At 37.7% G+C, this 19,720-nt stretch overlaps 1 protein-coding gene and 1 pseudogene across 1 annotated transcript; one reads left to right on the top strand and one right to left on the bottom strand.

Moving 5' to 3' along the window:
• Nucleotides 1–5,460: 5,460 nt before the first annotated feature.
• Nucleotides 5,461–6,381, top strand: LOC122700430 (olfactory receptor 1013-like). The gene has a single exon (XM_043913335.1). It carries the CDS (start codon nucleotides 5,461–5,463, stop codon nucleotides 6,379–6,381), a length of 921 nt encoding a protein of 306 aa, XP_043769270.1.
• Nucleotides 6,382–9,023: 2,642 nt separating this feature from the next.
• LOC122700521 lies at nucleotides 9,024–9,971 on the bottom strand (annotated as a pseudogene).
• Nucleotides 9,972–19,720: the final 9,749 nt, after the last annotated feature.

Raw genomic sequence — 19,720 nt, 5'->3', positions numbered from 1 at the left:
GTAAGATTTAAGTCTTCAATCATCTTGGTTTTTGTTTTGTTTTGTTTGTTTTTTGGTAGTATTTTTTCTTTGAAAGAGAGGGCTACATTGATGCTAAGAAATACATTGCCAAATCCCCTTGGTTCAAAACGTAATGATTCTTGACCCATTTGTATCTGCTAATTTCTCTCTGGTGACTGGATCAATTGCCTTTCCCAATAGAGACACCCCAGTCAGATAAAGCATGAGGAGTCCACCATGGCCCAGGTGCAGACCCAAATTCCAATTCATCAGAACAATGAGGTGTTTCCCTGGGGAAGCATGTAGACTTCCAAATGAACTGAGTACAGGGTTATGAGTAGGGAAAATCAATTAAAGTTGGTTAGTTCATGTTGTAGGAGTAAATAAAATAGGCTATAAATGTGCAAAGATTTTATTAAGGGAAATACTCTGCTTGTATCAGAGAAAATGGAGAAGGAGCTAGAAGAAAAAAACAAGGATTATCACCATCTGATGCAAATATGACCACAAGTGAAGAATAAATGGATGGAAAGATGGACAAAATCATCTGAGAGCATTGTTTAGTCTATGATTAGGTCTTTGATCACTCCTCAGTGTGTGATGAATTCTTAGTGTCTAAGAATGCATTGGTATCCCTGTCTGGCTCATTCATTAGCTCAGAGCACCTTGTGGGAAGCATGACCTTTGATACAGATAGGGAAATACAGTTCAGAGATCAGCAGCTAGTATCTTTGGACAATTATACTGTCTGCATTTGGATTTTTGAAAGGCTTATTTTCCTGGCCACCACAGGGTCCATGCCCGCCTCATCTCTTTGGTTCATAAATAGGCACATTCTTGATAAGGGGAAGATGAAGTCATGTACTCACTGCTGTTTTAAAGCACGAATATACCTCAACAACCATGATCGAGTTTTCATAAAAGCATGACATTAATTTCTCAGGCTAATTGCTTCTGAATAATGGTATAAATAATAAAATCAACTATTCCTGTGGATTGGAAGAGGTTGCCATGGAATGTACTTCTTAGTAGAGGAAATGTTTGATGCATACCATGGTCATAAAAATGGCAGTATTTTTGTCTACATCTATAGGTGCTAACAAGAAAAAGCCAGTAAAAAAATATAAAGCAAATAATTCCCCCAGTATATGATAATTCATGAGAGGAAAGTCATTACCTTTGCAACTCTGAATTAGTAAGGAGTTGTCTAAACTAATCATTCTGTTACCCAGTGGTTTACTAATTCTCTCAGAAAAGTGTTTTCTTTTTTTTTTTGCCTTGTTGACACCTGATGCATGCATGCTAACTCACTTCAGTAGTGTCCGATTCTTTATGACTCTATGGACCATGGCCATCTGCCAGGGCCCTCTGCCCATTTTGACACCTCACAACAATATTAACCAAATTAGCCTTAGTGAGAAGATGGTCATGTTGAGCTCATTTCAACTGCTATGGCCACTTTTTAAAAGGGTCCTGTCAACATGAAGTCTGGTGTGGAAGGAGGCTGACTAACACTCAGGAGGAAGGTCCCTTCATCCACCTCATTCATGAAGCCTCCAGTTTAGGTATGTGTGGCTAGAGTTCTGTGCATATGTGTGAGCAAAAAGGGTTTAGGACATCTTCTGATTCAGTTCAGTCACTCGGTCATGTCCGACTCTTTGCCACCCCATGCCAGGCCTCCCAGTCGATTACCAACTCCCAAAGTTTGCTCAAACTCATGTCCATTGAGTCAGTGAAGCCATCCAACCATCTCATTTTCTGTCGTCCCCTTCTCCCCCCACCTTCAATCTTTCCCAGCATCATGGTCTTTTCAACTGAGTCAGTTCTTCGCATCAGGTGGCCAAAGTATTGGAGTTTAAGTTCTGATTAGTCTCTGACTTTGAAGCTTCAATGAAATGTGACAGTCTCTCAGCCTCCTTGGAAAACTTAATGACCTCACAATGCATTGGGTATTCCTCAGAGGCTACAACCACTGAATGCTAGTGTGATGCTGTTCAATTGTACTGTTTCAAGAGGTATATAAATCTATTTTTATTCCAAACTGACTTCCTCAATTTTACTTCTCAAAACAAATGTTATTAGTCCTGCATCCTTTCTTCAACTTCTCTACTTGTATATGTTGTTCATTCATGATCTCCACTTAGAAGATCTTCAATTATTTTCCCCTCAGACAAACAGAGGAGTTAATGGTGATAAATCAGGATTTTCACCATTGCATCTTTCAAATCTTTATAAAAACACTAAACTTTGCACTTCTCCCCAGTGATGCAATATGGCTTGTTGTTTACTGTCTGAGCAGAGATTGTACTGGGGGAGTAATTTCACAGACATCCATTTGAAAATTCCAAATATACAACACTGTGTCCAGAGATCAGGGACACAAAACTAAAATGAGGATTCTGTTTTATTCTGTATATCTATATCCAGTATGATTTCTGAGAATGGGTAAATAATGATCACCTGTATATCTAGTCTCAGACCCAATGAAAGAAGAAAGCAGATCAAAGCTATATTTAAATTATTTCATAGACCCACTGGCAAGAGTGTATTTTGGGTGTTTTTCCATCACTTAAGGTTAGTGTTAACTCAGAGTCAGAATCCAATAACCCACAGAAGAACTGGGTACTTACCTTTGCCCTGGGTAGGATTATTCTCATAAGTGGGTTCTGGCCATCCACAAGAAAGCCTGGAGGAATATGTATAGAGCATATGTTGGCTAAATTTCAAGATCCTTTATCAAAGGCTTGATGCTTTTCCATAAGTCGAAGGTTTCAGGGGATGTAAACTAGCTTAGGTCAGAGAATTATATGAGATGGTATTTGCCTACTGGAACATTTTGTGCTGATTTTTATCCAAGTAAAAATGAAATATTACCGTGGCTGTTTTCTCATCTACATCATTCCATAAGAATCCCCTGATCCATGAGACACTGCCATGAATGTGTGAACAATAGAATACTTGGTTAAGATCTAGAGTTTCTGACATATTGGAAAATTGCTTCCATCTTGTCTCTGAGTTACACTCTAAGATATGGCTTTCTGGCTTCTTGGTTTCTTTTTTTTTTTTTTTTGGTTGAACAGTCTACATTTAATTTTCAACAAATGTCAACTTACAACAATACACTTATAATTCCTACTGCATCCCAAAAAACTGTAATAACTTTAGAACCCGTAACTTCTGAGAATGGTTATCTCCTTGATTCCTGAAGGTGCAAGACAAAGAACAGCTTATGAGTTGAATGGAATGCTGGGAAATGGGTCACCTGGCAGGTTCCATGGTCTAGGTCCAAGGATGCAGCCAGCTGTGGCATCTTTGCAAGAAACAGGAAAGAGAAAACCACTCTGACCTCACTTCCTGTCTTGCTATTTATAGCCACTGGCTAAACCCATTAAGTAAATGGAGAGCAAAGGAACCCATGGACACAGTTTATGGAGCTGAGCATCCTGGAAAGAAGATGAGTTTAAAAGTACAGAGAATGGATTGGGAAGAACAAAGGAAAGGTATTCAGTAGATAATAAAGATATCAGTATCATTGAACATATGTGTTTTAATATCCAGATATACACATATGAATATATAGTACACTTAATAAATGTCACACATGTTTATTTTGGCTTCTACACAACTGGAGAGAATGAGAATGAAAATTATGATTAGTTACATTTCAGCTGAGAATTGTAGTTTAAAAAAAAATTCATCATTGAATAATGCCCAATTTGTCAACACACAATTTTATTTAATTGTCTTGTTAGTCATTTCCCATGACCATGAAAACCTAAGAGACTGCAGAATCTATCATCCTGGGGATTCAGAAACTAATATAGAGGATCCTGGAATAGTCAGATTTGAACTCTGTTGAGGTGGTGGTGTGGCTGAGAATTTTAGGTAAGTTATCTAATTGATATATTAGAATTAGATGGAAAATTTTACTTGTTCGTCCAACCAATCCTAAGGTCATTTACATCCTAAGACTATGCTAGTAAGAGGGCCTCTTTTCAAATATCTCACCACCTTCCTATTGCAGTTTCTGAAACTGCTCAGAGTTCACAAGAGAAAGTAGCATTTCTCATTATTAGAGACAAAAAAGAACAATCAATATTACCAAAAACTGACAAGGAATGGGAAAAAAAACAATGTAAAATAAAATAATGATATATGCTACAGCGTGGATAATAAAGGAAAAAAAATTCAATAAGGTCTCTTTCTATAGAATTCTTTTGATCTCACATCCCTGCTTATAATAATGATCATGGGAATATTTCTTTTTTATTGTAGTATTGGACTTCCCAGGTGGCGTTAATGGTGAAGAATCTGCCTGCCAATGCAGGAGATGCAAGACATATGAGTTCTATCCCTGGGACAGGAAGATCTTCTGGAGTAGGAAATGGCAACCCGCTCCAGTACTCTTGCCTGGAGAACCCCATAGACAGGGGAGACTGATGGGCTACAGTCCACGGGGTCGTAAAGAGTCAGACACGACTGAGCACACAACACAGGTACTGAGAATGCAGTTCTCACGTGAGTTTTATCTCCTGCTTTCAGTAAGCGAAGGGGATATCAGAGTGTCCCTTAGGTTTCTGCTGTTTTTTAAATGCTAATGAAATAATTCTTCTGTCAAAGTGGCATATTTGGGGGAGGCAATACCTACCGCCCTTCATATGTCACTACCTCCTAAACCATGGGGATTTTACCATGTCTCATGAGCTTTGAACAACTTGTTCGTTTATAGCTGGGAAATAGAAAACAGATTTTTTTTTTCTCTCAGGGCAAAAAATAAATTAGTTCCTTTCCCAGTTCCTCTTCACCAAATCATTCAGTTTTTTTCTTAATGTCATTTATCATTAAATGAAAAAAATTCTTATTTGTTTACTTGTATAGTGTGTACATGCTCAGTCACTAAGTCATGTCTGACTCTTTGTGACCCCACGGACTGTAGCCCGCCAGGCCCCACTGCCCATGGGATTTTCCAAGCAAGAGTACTGGAGAGGGTCACCATTTCTTCCTCCAGGGGATCTTCCTGAATCAGGGATCAAACCTGCATCTCTGGCAGCTCTGTCATTGGCAGGCAGATTCTTTATCCCTGCATTACCTATGCATCTCTCCTTTCTAAATAAAGCCTCCACAGAATAACAGTCAGTGCTGTTAGCTTCACTACTGTGTCCTAATGCCCAGACAGCCCCAAGGACTCAAGAAATATTTTCCTAATAAATGAATAAGCTCCAAACAGCATTAAGGCTTTCTATTATTCAAGTCACTTTGCTGAAATAAGCATGTTGAGGCTCAGAAAACTTCCCTCATCTTCCCAAATAAGCCAAGATTCCTATTCAGCTCTTCCTTACTTTAATAGCCATAGTCTTGACCATATTTCATAGGTTTGTATAAGAGAATGCCCTCCTTTGGTATGGGTTGAGGTAATTAAACACTTGATTCCTTCATTTGTAGGTGAGGTCTCTTTAAACCATGGAGAACAATCACACGGTGACTGAGTTCATCCTTGTGGGATTCACAACAGACCCCAAGATGCAGCGGGTCCTGTTTGTGGTGTTCCTTGGCATCTACTCCATGACCCTGGTAGGAAATACCACCCTCGTAGTGCTGGTCTGTAATGACTCCCGACTGCACACGCCCATGTATTTTTTCATTGGGAATCTGTCTTTCCTGGATCTCTGGTACTCCTCTGTGTACACCCCAAAGATCCTAGTGACCTGCATCTCTGAAGACAAAAGCATCTCCTTCACTGGCTGTGTGGTCCAGTTCTTCTTCTCTGCAGGGCTGGCCTACAGTGAGTGCTACCTGCTGGCTGCCATGGCTTATGACCGCTACGCGGCCATTTCCAGTCCGCTGCTCTATGCTCAGGTCATGTCGAGGAGACTCTGTATCTGTTTGGTTATATATTCCTATACTGGGGGTTTTGTCAATGCAATAATACTCACCAGCAACACATTCACATTGAATTTCTGTGGTGGTAATATTATTGATGACTTTTTCTGTGATGTTCCACCTCTCGTGAAATTGGCTTGTGATGTGAAGGAGACATACCAGGACGTGTTGTACTTCCTCCTGGCCTCCAACGTCATCACCCGCACTGTGCTCATCCTAGCTTCCTACGCCTTCATCATTGCTGCCATCTTGCGAATTCGCTCCACCCAGGGCCGCCTCAAAGCTTTCTCCACCTGCTCCTCCCACCTGATCTCTGTCACCTTGTACTATGGCTCCATTCTCTACATCTACTCCCGTCCAAGTTCCAGCTATTCCCTTGAGAGGGACAAGATGGTGTCTACATTTTACACCTTGGTGTTCCCCATGTTGAACCCCATGATCTACAGCCTGAGGAATAAAGATGTTAAAGATGCTCTGAAAAAACTCTTCAGGTTCACATAATCTGAAGTCTAAACTGACATAAATTTCCTGAGACATTGCTCAGTGAAAACAGACTGCTTCAGGGGAAGTTTGGGGAGAGATATTAAAAACAAAAACAAAAACAAAAAAAACACCTGTTTCTCTACTCAAAGAAATTCAATGAAAAAGTATTTTACCTTGCATTAGTTTGTTTTGTTTAATAATTCTGCTATAATCTATTATACAATTTAATAAATTGAACTTATTATAATTTTAAAAAATGATATCAAAATTTAATGCAATACAAGAGTACATATCACTACTGGAATTTCAAAAGATTAAATTTTACTATCTCCTTGGGATAGACCCATTTTCCACCTACTTGAAGAGCATTAAGGGATTGTGAAGAAACCATTAAATGGATTCTTGACATTTGTGGAATATATCCCAAATTCTTCTTGTCTGATACAATGCTTCTGTGGTAATGAAAGAGTAACGACTGTGAAGAATTTTGTGATGGAAAGAGAAAGCAATGAGGTATTAGATAACAAACACAGATGAAAAGAAAAATCAGAAATAGAAGTAGCACAAATTATGAATTGGCATCAACTGTTGGTTCTAAAACTTTTATTTAACTTTATTGCATAAATATGCACATTACAATAGCTATACTCTTTCAACAAAAAATTGTAACTTCTGAGATGCAAACTACTCATTTGTCAAATGTAACCAATATTCTGTAATTTGCAGCATTGTTGTAAAGAGCATTTTTTTAATTAGTCATTTCAGGTGGTCAAAAGGTAAAAAGAAAATAATTATTAAAATTATTTAAAATTAAGTAAAGTTCACCAGAAATTTTCAAATGTTGTTCTAAAAGTACCTTCCTTTCAATGTTTATCAATGAATGATTTTAACTTTTTTCATAAGAAATGAGTTCCTCTGCTTTCTTTTGGTTTTCTTCCTCTTTCTTCATCTAATCTCTAGATGATGCAGAAATTTCCCACTAGCCAATGATCTCATATATAGTCCATAAATATAGAATCTATACATACTACGTTCAGAGTATTTCACAAGCTACTTGCTGAATAGACTTGGCAGGAGGTGGACAAGTCAAACAGAGACAGAACCGATGCCAGAATGTGCTCACTTTTAGGGTAATAACCAGAGGTGGATATTACCGAACACTTAGCTTTCCCTTGCCAAGCAAATCCACATTGGGGATGGTAGCCTGATTTGAATTTACCCTCTTTTTTTTTTTTTTTTTTTTTTTCTTTTTTTTTTTTTGAATTTACCCTCTTTTTAAAGGTAAAATGCAAACTTCCTAATACAAATTACAAAAATTGGGGGAGGGTGGATAACAGGATAAGTTTTAACTTAATCAGCTGTGTCAGAAGCTCACAATTCCAGATTAGAATCATAGATTCATTGTTTTGCACTTGCCTAGCTATCACTTAAGCATATATGTGGAAATTAAAACATATCTTGAAGGATCACCTACAAAAAATGAATTAGTATGTCTGGAAACATTACCTTCAGTTTTATAGTTTACAGTTTCTATAAACCGTTTTTACAGGCATGAAAGTATTTTTGAAAGTCAAATATATAACATCTGATTATGAACAACAAAAGTATCTGGAGAGTTATTGTTTGTTACCTTTGTTATGAATATTGATGACAGCAAAAGGATCAGTACTCTTCCAAAAGCAATGGAGGTTATTATTGCCTACAATGAACTTTTTAAAATATTAAGTATAAAATGCAGAATCAGTTTTCAAAAAGAGCTATATATTACAAGCAAATCACGGGAAGAAAAACAACTAAACCTGCCTTGTACTAAATATTGGTCTGTAAGGTTCTAGGTAATTAAAAAATTCTATCAGTGTCTGTGAGGGTGGGAACAAACACTGAATCTAGAATACAGCAGAGCTTTAATTTGTCGGGTCTTTGTTTTTTTGTGTGTGTGTGTGTGGGTGGGTGTGTCTTTTTGTTTCTCTTTGTCCCATTTGATGTTGTTATTTTCCTTCATGGGGAATATTCAGTTCATGATCAGATGGATAGCATGGCAGACTACTCAGTCTATCTGGGAGAGATCACACTTAAGGTGTTATGTAATCTTAATAACATATATTTAGAAAAGTGTTTTCCTCATATTCTAAACAATTCAAACACTTTGCTTAATATTTCATTGAAGTTGAAGGCACAAGGATGACAAAGAAATAATCAATATACTCAATTAGAGTTTTATGAGGGAGTTCGGGAGAACGTCTTAATTAAAACAAACATTTGTCAAATTTTGTTTCCAGCTTTTTCACAATTTTAAATCTACTTCTTGATCAATAAAGTTTGCTCACCAAGGTTCAAACTCAAACTATGTATTTGAAAACCATCCAAATCCACTTTCTTTTACAAAGAGAGCTCCCCCAAAATCAAAGAGGATGAGTTTTAATGAAAATCGAGTACTGCAAAGTAGCAGAATGCAATATTGTAGAACATCAAACAACTCAATATTAGTTTTAAAAGTTTAACCACAACAAAAGAATAATCAACAGAAAATGGTTCAATCAATGATTCATCTTTTAAGCAAAATGTGTTGTATTTACTTGAAATATGGCAATGTGCACAAGCATGTTTATAAGACAGTAATTTGGAAAATGCAATGACAGCATCCTGCAAAAAGATCACCTTCATCTCTGAGGTCTTGTAGTCTGTGTTGTTTTCCAGAAGGCCGCTTTAACATCTTTGTTTCTCAGGCTATAGATAAGAGGACTGAGCAATGGGTTGACCACAGTGTAAAAGAGAGATGCCGCTTTGTCCTTCCCCAGGGAGCAGGTGGAGCTTGGCCTGCATATGTGAAGAGCAAGGATCCATAGAAGAGCATGACCGAGACCAGGTGTGAGGCACAGGTGGAGAAGGCCTTGCGCCTTCCTGAAGCTGTGCGGATCCTCAGAATAGCCAGAGAGATGTTGAAATAGGAAATTATGATGACAAGAATGTTGGAGAGGACGGTGAAACCCCCGAGACCCAGGAGGACCTGCTCATAGACCTTGGTGTCTGTACAAGACATCTTCACCAATGGTGGCACATCACAGAAATAGTGATCAATAATATTTTTGCCACAGAAACTCAGGCGAAACGTGTTGGCAGTGTGTGCTATAGCATTCAAGAACCCTCCTATGTAGGAGCCAGCAACAAGTCCAGTACAGAGAGAAGGGGACATAGAGCTTGAATAAAGGAGCGGGTTACAGATTGCCATGTGGCGGTCATAGGCCATGGCTGCTAGGAGATAGCACTCAGTGTAGGTTACAGCACAGGAAAAGAAAAACTGGGCTCCATCCAGCCAGTGACATGTGCTTATCCTCTGAGACACAAGTTGCCAGGATTTTGGGGGTGTACACAGAGGTGTACCAGAAATCCGAGAAAGAGAGATTGCCAATGAAAAAATACAGAGGTGAGTGCAGGCAAGAATCGATATGGATTAAGATAACTAAGGACATGTTACCTGACAAGGTGATCAAATAAAGCATCAGAAATATTCCAAATAGGGTCGGTTTCCACTGAGGGTCTGTTGAGAGGCCCAGTAAGATGAATTCATTCAGGAGGGTGCGATTTCCAACTTCCATGTCCACAGAGGAGAAAGCCTGATAAGATAAGAAAAAGTTGGTAAATGATTTAATGATTTTCCATTGAAAGAAATAAACTATTAAACCAGCAATTCCTAGGAAGCTTATGGACTTTTATCCCTTATTGCTTAGAATGATTGATAGAACATCAGTCTGTGACTTAGGGGCCACTGGAATTCAAGTTATAATCTCAGTTTGAAATTTGGCCTTTCACTACCTAATTGTTTAATGTAGAACACCCCCTCACATAGGCACCCCAAAATTACAACTGTTTACAGAGCAACTGTCAATAAGAAAAACCTGATTCCAATAGACCATATTTGGGGCCATAAAAACACTCAATAATTTTAAAATGATTCAAGCTATGGGAAGTATTTTTTCTGACTCCCATGTGTTGATAATTTCATTAGAAACCAGTAGAAGAAAATAGATCTATGAAAAATTCCCAAATATTTGAAAGAATATTTAAAACACTTCTAAATATCTTATAAGCAAAATTAAAAAGTACATATAGAAATTATTTTTAAGAAAGTGAAAATAAAACACAACATATTAATTAGTGGGAAATAGCAAAGCAGCACTTACAGGGAAATTTCCAGCACTGAACACCAACAAAAAATAAATAAATAAATAAATAAAAGCTCTTTAATCAGTGATATTTGCTTGTAAGTGTGAGCAGGAAGTGGCCCAGATGACAGAATAGAACACTGAGCTCACCTCCTCCCTTGGGAACACCTAAATTATAGCTATTTACAGAGCAAATATTGATTAGCATCATCTGAAGACTTTCCACGACTGAAGAAACTGAATATATAAAGAAGAAACCATGAGATAAATAGTAGATATGAAGATATAGATAAGTTGACACCTTGCATATATAGATAGAGAGAGATAGCTATATTTAAATGTCACGGTAGTCACAAACCAAAATCCTATGATAAATGCCACACAAAAAGAGAAGAGAGAAGAATCCAAATACAACACTAAAGAGTAAACAAATCACAAGAGAAGACAACAACAAAAAAAGGAATTTTTAAAAGAACTACCAAAAAAATAATAATTAACAAAATGGCATTAAGAAATACATATGAATAGTTATTTTTAATATAAATGGAATATATTAGTAAATGAAAAATATAGAGTGACTACATGAATGAGAAACTAGGACCCATGCATGCACTGACTGAGCTTCCCAGGGGCACTGGTGGTAAAGAAGCACTGCCAATGCAGAAGACATAAGAGAGGTGGGTTCAGTCCTGGGGTCAGGAAGGTCCCCTATAGGTGGGCATAGCGATTCACTCCAGTACTCTTGCCAGGAAAATCCCATGGGCAGAGGAGCCTGGGGGGCTGCAGTTGTTAGGGCTGCAAAGCATCAGACACAACTGAGGTGACTTAGTACATACACACACATGTACTGCCTGGAAGATATTCCAGATCTAAAGACACACACATACTGAAAGTGAAGGGATGGAAAAAATGTATTAAATGTAACTGGAAAGAATGTGGGGTAACAATACTTTTATCAGACAAAATCATCTTTAAAACAAAGACAGTGATAGACAAAGACATTAAAAGATAATAAAGACATCAATCTAACAGAGTAAACATATATAGACACATATAAAATGTGTGCATGCTCAGTTCTGTCCAACTCTTTGCAACCCCATGTACTGTAGCCCTCAAGATGCTCCTGTGTCCATGAACTTATCCCAGCAAGAAAACTGGAGTGACTTGCCGTTTCCTCCTCCAGGGGACCTTCCGAACCCAAGGATCTAACCTGTGTCTCCCGAGCCTTTTGCATTGGCAGGCAGATTCTTTACTGCCAAGCAACCTGAGAAGCCCTACACTCACAACTGGAATCAAGATTGCCAAAAAAAATAGCAACAACCTCAAATATATATATGATATCACTTTAATGGCAGAAAGTGAAGATTAACTAAAAAACTCTTGATGAGGGTGAAAGAGGAGAGTGAAAAAGCTGGCCTAAAATTCAACATTCAAAAAATGAAGTTCCACCACTGGTTCCACCACTTCATGACAAATAGATGGGTAAAAAGTGGAAACAGTGATAGATTTTATTTTCTTGGGCACCAGAATCACTGTGGATGGTGACTGTAGCCGTGAAATTAAAAGACACTAGCTCCTCGGAAGAAAAGCTATGACAAAAACTAGACAGTGTATTAAAGAGCAGAGACATCACTTTGAGGATAGAGTCAAAGCTATGATTTTTCCAGTAGTCAAGTAGGGATGTGAGGAGTTGGACCATAAAGAAGGCTGAGTGCCAAATAATTGATGCCTCTGAATAATAGTACTGGAGAAGACTCTTGAGAGTCCCTTGGAGAGCAAGGTCATCAAACCAGTTCAATCCTAAAGGAAATAAACCCTGACTATTCGTTCATTAAAAGGACAGATGCTGAAGCTGAAGCTCCAAAATCTTGGCCAGCTGACACCCTGGAAAAGACCCTGATTCTGGGAAAGATTGTGAGCAAGAGGAGAAGGGTGTGATAACAACCAACCCCTAAACCAACCCCTGGTCACTAAAAACTTCAAAGAGAAAAGTTTAAAAATTGGAAAAATAATTAAAAAAGAAACAAAACTCTAAATTCTATGAAACATTGCAAAAGCAGTCATTTGTAAGAGTTAAGTCTATAATGTTAAACTCAAGAAACAAGAACAATCTCAAATAAGCAACTTCCCAGTACACTTAAAGAAACCAGAAAAAGAAGAACAAATCAAAGTTAATAGAAGGAATGAAATAATAAATATCAGAGTAGAAATAAGTGATAGGTACATTAGAAAAACAATAGAACATATCAGTGTAACTAAGAATTAGTTCTTTGAAAAGTAAAAAAAAAAAAAAGATAAATCTTTGACCATATTCATTAACAAAGGAGAGGATGGCCAAATAAATAAAATTAAAAATAAAAGAGAAGTTACAACCTATTTAACAGAAACACAGGCAATCATAAGAGAATACTATAAACAGATATGTGCCAACAAGTTAGAAAACCTGGAGGAAATGGATAAATTCTTAGAAATATGCAATATTTAAAGACCAAATAAGGAAGAAATAGAAAATATGGGGCAACCTGTTATTGGTAATGAGATTGAACAAGACCCCAATCAAAAAATTTTCCAAGAAACAAATCTGGGACCAAAAGAAATTGTATGATTTGCAACAACATGGAAGGAGCTAGAGGGTATTCTACTAAGGGAGTAAATCAGCTGGTGCTGCTTAGTTGCTTCAGTCACGTCCGACTCTGTGTGACCCTATGGACTGCAGCCTGCCAGGCTTCTGTCCATGGGTTTCTCCAGGCAAGAGTACTTGAGTGGGTTGCCATGCCCTCCTCCAGGGGATCTTCCCAACCCAAGGACCAATCCTGGGTCCTCTGCTTTGCAGGCAGATTCTTTACCACTGAGCCACCAGGGGAAGACAAATACTGTATGATCTCATTTATATGCGGAGTCTAATAACCAAACCAAGAGGAAAAACATAACAAAACAGAATCAGGCTCAGGGATATGAAGAACAAAGAGGTGATTGCTAAAGGAAATGAGGATGCGGGGGGCGGGGGGCTGGTGAATAAAATAGGTGAGGAACAAGATTCTGGTTTCAAAGTAAATAAGTCATGGAAATGAAATGTACACCATGGTAAATACAGTCAACAGTATTGTTAAGAAGAGATATGACAATAGTTTGGAAGAAAAGCTATGACCAAACTAGACAGGACATTGAAAAGCAGAGACTACTTTGTCAACAAATGTTTGTCTAGTCAAAGCTATGGTTTTTCTAGTAGTCATAGGTAGATGTGAGAGTTGGAACATGAAGAAAGCTGAGTACCGAAGAACTGTGGTGTTGGAGAAGACTCTTGAGAGTCCCTTGGACTGCAACGAGATCAAAGCAGTCAATCCTAAAGGAAATCAATTCTGAATATACATTGGAAGGACTGATGCTGAATTTGAATCTCCAATACTTTGGCCACCTGGTGTGAAGAACTGACTCATTGGAAAAGACCCCGATGCTGGAAAAGATTGATGGCAGGAAGATAAAGGGACGACAGAGGATGAGATGGTTGGATGGCATCACCAAATTGATGGACATGTGTTTGAGCAAGCTCCAGGAGTTGGTGATGGAATGGGAGGACTGGCATGCTGCAGTCCATGGGGTTGCAAAGAGTTAGACACAACTGAGTGACAACTGAGTACTGTCAAAATGTAATAACTTTGTACGGTTATGATACCTAGAATCATCATGGTGATCATTTTGTAATGTATAGAAATATTGAATGGCAATATTAGAAATAAGCATTGTTGGTAATTATACTTTAATTAATGCTGTAACTTCTAAAAGAGAAAGAAGTTAAAAATAAACCACATAATTGATATCTATAGGACATTTCACCCCAAAACAATCAACTTCACCTTTTTCTCAAGTGCACACGGAACCTTCTCCAGAATAGATCACATCCTGGGCCATAAATCTGGTCTTGGAATATTAAAAAAAAATTGAAATCATTCCAGTCATCTTTTCTGACCACAGTGCAGTAAGATTAGATCTCAATTATAGGAAAAAAATTGTTAAAAATTCAAACATATGGAGACTAAATAACATGCTTCTGAATAACCAACAAATCATAGAAGAAATCAAAAAAGAAATAGAAATATGTATAGAAATGAATGAAAATGAAAACACAACAACCCAAAAGCTATGGGACACTGTAAAAGCAGTGCTAAGGGGAATGTTCATAGCATTACAGGCTTACCTCAAGAAACAAGAAAAAAGTCAAATAAATAACCTAACTCTACACCTAAAGCAATTAGAGAAGGAAGAAATGAAGAACCACAGGGTTAGCAGAAGGAAAGAAATCTTAAAAATTAAGGCAGAAATAAATGCAATAGAAACTAAAGAGACCATAGCAAAAATCAACAAAGCTAAAAGCTGGTTTTTTGAAAAAATAAACAAAATTAACAAAACATTAGCAAGACTCATTAAGAAACAAAGAGAGAAGAACCAAATTAACAAAATTAGAAATGAAAATGGAGAGATCACAGCAGGTATCACTGAAATACAAAGGATCAAAAGAGACTACTACCAGCAGCTCTATGCCAACAAAATGGACAACTTGGATGAAATGGACAAATTCTTAGAAAAGTATAACTTTCCAAAACTGAACCAGGAAGAAATAGAAGATCTTAACAGACTCATCAGAAGCAAGGAAATCGAAACTGTAATCAAAAATCTTCCAGCAAACAAAAGCCCAGGACCAGATGGCTTCACAGCTGAATTCTACCAAATATTTAGAGAAGAGCTAACACCTATCTTACTCAAACTCTTCCAGAAAATTGCAGATGAAGGTAAACTTCCAAACTCATTCTATGAGGCCACCATCACCCTAATTCCAAAACCAGACAAAGATGCCAAAAAAAAGGGAAACTACAGGCCAATATCACTGATGAACATAGATGCAAAAATCCTTAACAAAATTCTAGCAAACAGAATCCAAAAACATATTTAAAAAATCATACACCATGACCAAGTGGGCTTTATCCCAGGAATGCAAGGATTCGTTAATATCCGCAAATCAATCAATGTAATACACCACATTAACAAATTGAAAGATAAAAACCATATGATTATCTCAATAGATTCAGAGAAAGCCTTTGACAAAATTCAACACTCATTTATGGTTAAAACTCTCCAGAAAGCAGGAATAGAAGGAACATACCTCAACATAATAAAAGCTATATATGACAAACCCACAGCAAGTATCACCCTCAATGGTGAAAAATTGAAAGCATTTCCCCTGAAATCAGGAACAAGACAAGGGTGCCCACTCTCACCACTACTATTTAACATAGTGTTGGAAGTTTTGGCCACAGCAATCAGAGCAGAAAAAGAAGTAAAAGGAATCCAGATAGGAAAAGAAGAAGTGAAACTCTCACTGTTTGCAGATGACATGATCCTCTACATAGAAAACCCTAAAGACTCTTCCAGAAAATTACTAGAGCTAATCAATGAATATAGTAAAGTTGCAGGATATAAAATTAACACACAGAAATCCCTTGCATTCCTATATACTAACAATGAAAAAGCAGAAAGAGAAATTAAGGAAACAATACCATTCACCATTGCAACAAAAAGAATAAAATACTTAGGAGTATATCTACCTAAAGAAACAAAAGACCTATACATAGAAAACTATAAAACACTGATGAAAGAAATCAAAGAGGACACAAACAGATGGAGAAACATACCGTGTTCATGGATTGGAAGAATCAATATTGTCAAAATGGCTATTCTACCCAAAACAATCTATAGATTCAATGCAATCCCTATCAAGCTACCAACGGTATTTTTCACAGAACTAGAACAAATAATTTCACAATTTGTATGGAAATACAAAAAACCTCAAATAGCCAAAGTAATCTTGAGAAAGACGAATGGAGCTGGAGGAATCAACCTGCCTGACTTCAGACTCTACTACAAAGCCACAGTCATCAAGACAGTATGGTACTGGCACAAAGACAGAAATATAGATCAATAGAACAGAATAGAAAACCCAGAGATAAATCCACACACCTATGGACACCTTATCTTTGACAAAGGAGGCAAGGATATACAATGGAAAAAAAACAACCTCTTTAACAAGTGGTGCTGGGAAAACTGGTCAACCACTTGTAAAAGAATGAAACTAAAACACTTTCTAACACCATACACAAAAATAAACTCAAAATGGATTAAAGATCTAAATATAAGACCAGAAACTATAAAACTCCTAGAGGAGAACATAGGCAAAACACTCTCCGACATAAATCACAGCAAGATCCTCTATGATCCACCTCCAAGAATATTGGAAATAAAAGCAAAACTAAACAAATGGGACCTAATGGAACTTAAAAGCTTTTGCACTACAAAGGAAACTGTAAGTAAGGTGAAAAGACAGCCCTCAGATTGGGAGAAAATAATAGCAAATGAAGCAACAAAGGATTAATCTCAAAAATATACAAGCAACTCCTGCAACTCAATTCCAGAAAAATAAATGACCCAATCAAAAAATGGGACTAAGAACTAAACAAACATTTCTCCAAAGAAGATATACAGATGCCAACAAACACATGAAAAGATGCTCAACATCACTCATTATCAGAGAAATGCAAATCAAAACCACAGTGAGGTACCATTACACGCCAGTCAGGATGGCTGCTATCCAAAAGTCTACAAGCAATAAATGCTGGAGAGGGTGTGGAGAAAAGGGAACCCTCTTACACTGTTGGTGGGAATGCAAACTAGTACAGCCACTATGGAGAACAGTGTGGAGATTTCTTAAAAAACTAGAAATAGAACTGCCATATGACCCAGCAATCCCACTTCTGGGCATACACACTGAGGAAACCAGATCTGTTTATAATAGCCAGGACATGGAAGCAACCTAGATGCCCATCAGCAGATGAATGGATAAGGAAGCTGTGGTACATATACACCATGGAATATTACTCAGCCGTTAAAAAGAATTCATTTGAATCAGTCCTAATGAGATGGATGAAACTGGAGCCCATTATACAGAGTGAAGTAAGCCAGAAAGATAAAGAACATTACAGCATACTAACACATATATATGGAATTTAGAAAGATGGTAACGATAACCCTATATGCAAAACAGAAAAAGAGACACAGAAGTACAGAACAGACTTTTGAACTCTGTGGGAGAAGGTGAGGATGGGATGTTTTGAAAGAACAGCATGTATATTATCTATGGTGAAACAGATCAGGATGCATGAGACAAGTGCTTGGGCCTGGTGCACTGGGAAGACCCAGAGGAATCGGGTGGAGAGGGAGGTGGGAGGGGGGATCGGGATGGGGAATATGTGTAACTCTATGGCTGATTCATATTAATGTATGACAAAACCCACTGCAATGTTGTGAAGTAATTAGCCTCCAACTAATAAAAAAAAAAAAAAAACAATAAAAAAAATTAAATACTTTAATACTGATAAATGACAAAAAATAAATAAAATAAACCACAAACTGATGATCTATGTTATATATTGCAAAAGAGATAGAATTCTTTACTGATTTTCTGATTTCAAGAATAGATTCTCTTGGTGTCAAGATTCTATCCTTGGTGTCTGGGATGGCCTTGTCATTTGTTTAGGTCAACAATTTATAGCAAATACTATATGTCAAGCCTGGGTCTCAAGAGGCTTTGTATCTTTCTTTTCTTACTTTTGAAATGCTACTACTATGTAAACCAGTGATCAGTGCAAAGAAATAGAGGAAAGCAATAGAATGGGAAAGATTAGAGATCTCTTCAAGAAAAGTAGAGATACCAAGGGAACATTTCATGCAAAGATGGGCTCAATAAAAGACAGAAATGGTATGAACCTAACAGAAGCAGAAGATATTAAGAAGAGGTTGCAAGAATACACAGAAGAGCTATGTAGACATAGCTCAGACATCCTGGAATGCGAAGTCAAGTGGGCCTTAGGAAATATCACAATGAACAAAGCTAGTGGAGATGATGGAATTCCAGCTGAGCTATTTCAAATCCTAAAAGATGGTGCTGTGAAAGTGCTATACTCAATATGTCAGCAAATTTGGAAAACTCAGCAGTGGCCACAGGACTGGAAAAGATCAGTTTCATTGCAATCCCAAAGAAAGGCAATGCCAAAGAATGCTGAAACTACCACACAATTACACTGATCTCATACACTAGTATAAGCAAGGTGAAAAGACAGCCCTCAGAAGGAGAGAAAATAATAGCAAACGAAACAACAGACAAAGGATTAATCTCAAAAATATACAAGCAATCCCTGCAGCTCAATTCCTGAAAAATAAATGACCCAATCAAAAAATGGGACAAAGAACTAAACAAACATTTCTCTGAAGAAGACATACAGATGGCTAACAAACACATGAAAAGATGCTCAACATCACTCATTATCAGAGAAATGCAAATCAAAACCACAACGAGGTACCATTACATGCCAGTCAGGATAGCTGCTATCCAAAAATCTACAGGCAATAAATGCTGGAGAGGGTGTGGAGAAAAGGGAACCCTCTTACACTGTTGGCGGGAATGCAAACTAGTACAGCCACTATGGAGAACAGTGTGGAGATTCCTTAAAAAACTGGAAATAGAACTGCCATATGACCCAGCAATCCCACTCCTGGGCATACACACTGAGGAAACCAGATCTGAAAGAGACACGTGCACCCCAATGTTCATCACAGCACTGTTTATAATAGCCAGGACATGGAAGCAACCTAGAAGCCCATCAGCAGATGAATGGATAAGGAAGCTGTGGTACATATACACAATGGAATATTACTCAGCCATTGAAAAGAATTCATTTGAATCAGTTCTAATGAGATGGATGAAACTGGAGCCCATTATATAGAGTGAAGTAAGCCAGAAAGATAAAGACCAATACAGTATACTAATGCATATATATGGAATTTAAAAAGATGGTAATGATAACCCTATATGCAAAACAGAAAAAGAGACACAGATGTACAGAACAGACTTTTGGACTCTGTGGGAGAAGGCGAGGGTGGGACGTTCTGAGAGAATAGCACTGAAACAAGTGTACTATCAAGGGTGAAACAGATCACCAGCCCTGTTTGGATGCATGAGACAAGTGCTCAGGGCTGGTGCACTGGGAAGACCCAGAGGGATCAGATGGGGATGGAGGCAGGAGGGGGGGGATCAGGATGGGGAACACATGTAAATCCATGGCTGATTCATGTCAATGTATGGCAAA

This window comes from Cervus elaphus, chromosome 1 (assembly GCF_910594005.1).
Source record: "Cervus elaphus chromosome 1, mCerEla1.1, whole genome shotgun sequence".
Taxonomy (NCBI): Eukaryota; Metazoa; Chordata; class Mammalia; order Artiodactyla; family Cervidae; genus Cervus; species Cervus elaphus.
Note: the sequence above shows the minus strand (reverse complement) of the source record. Positions and strands in the feature narration are given on the sequence as shown.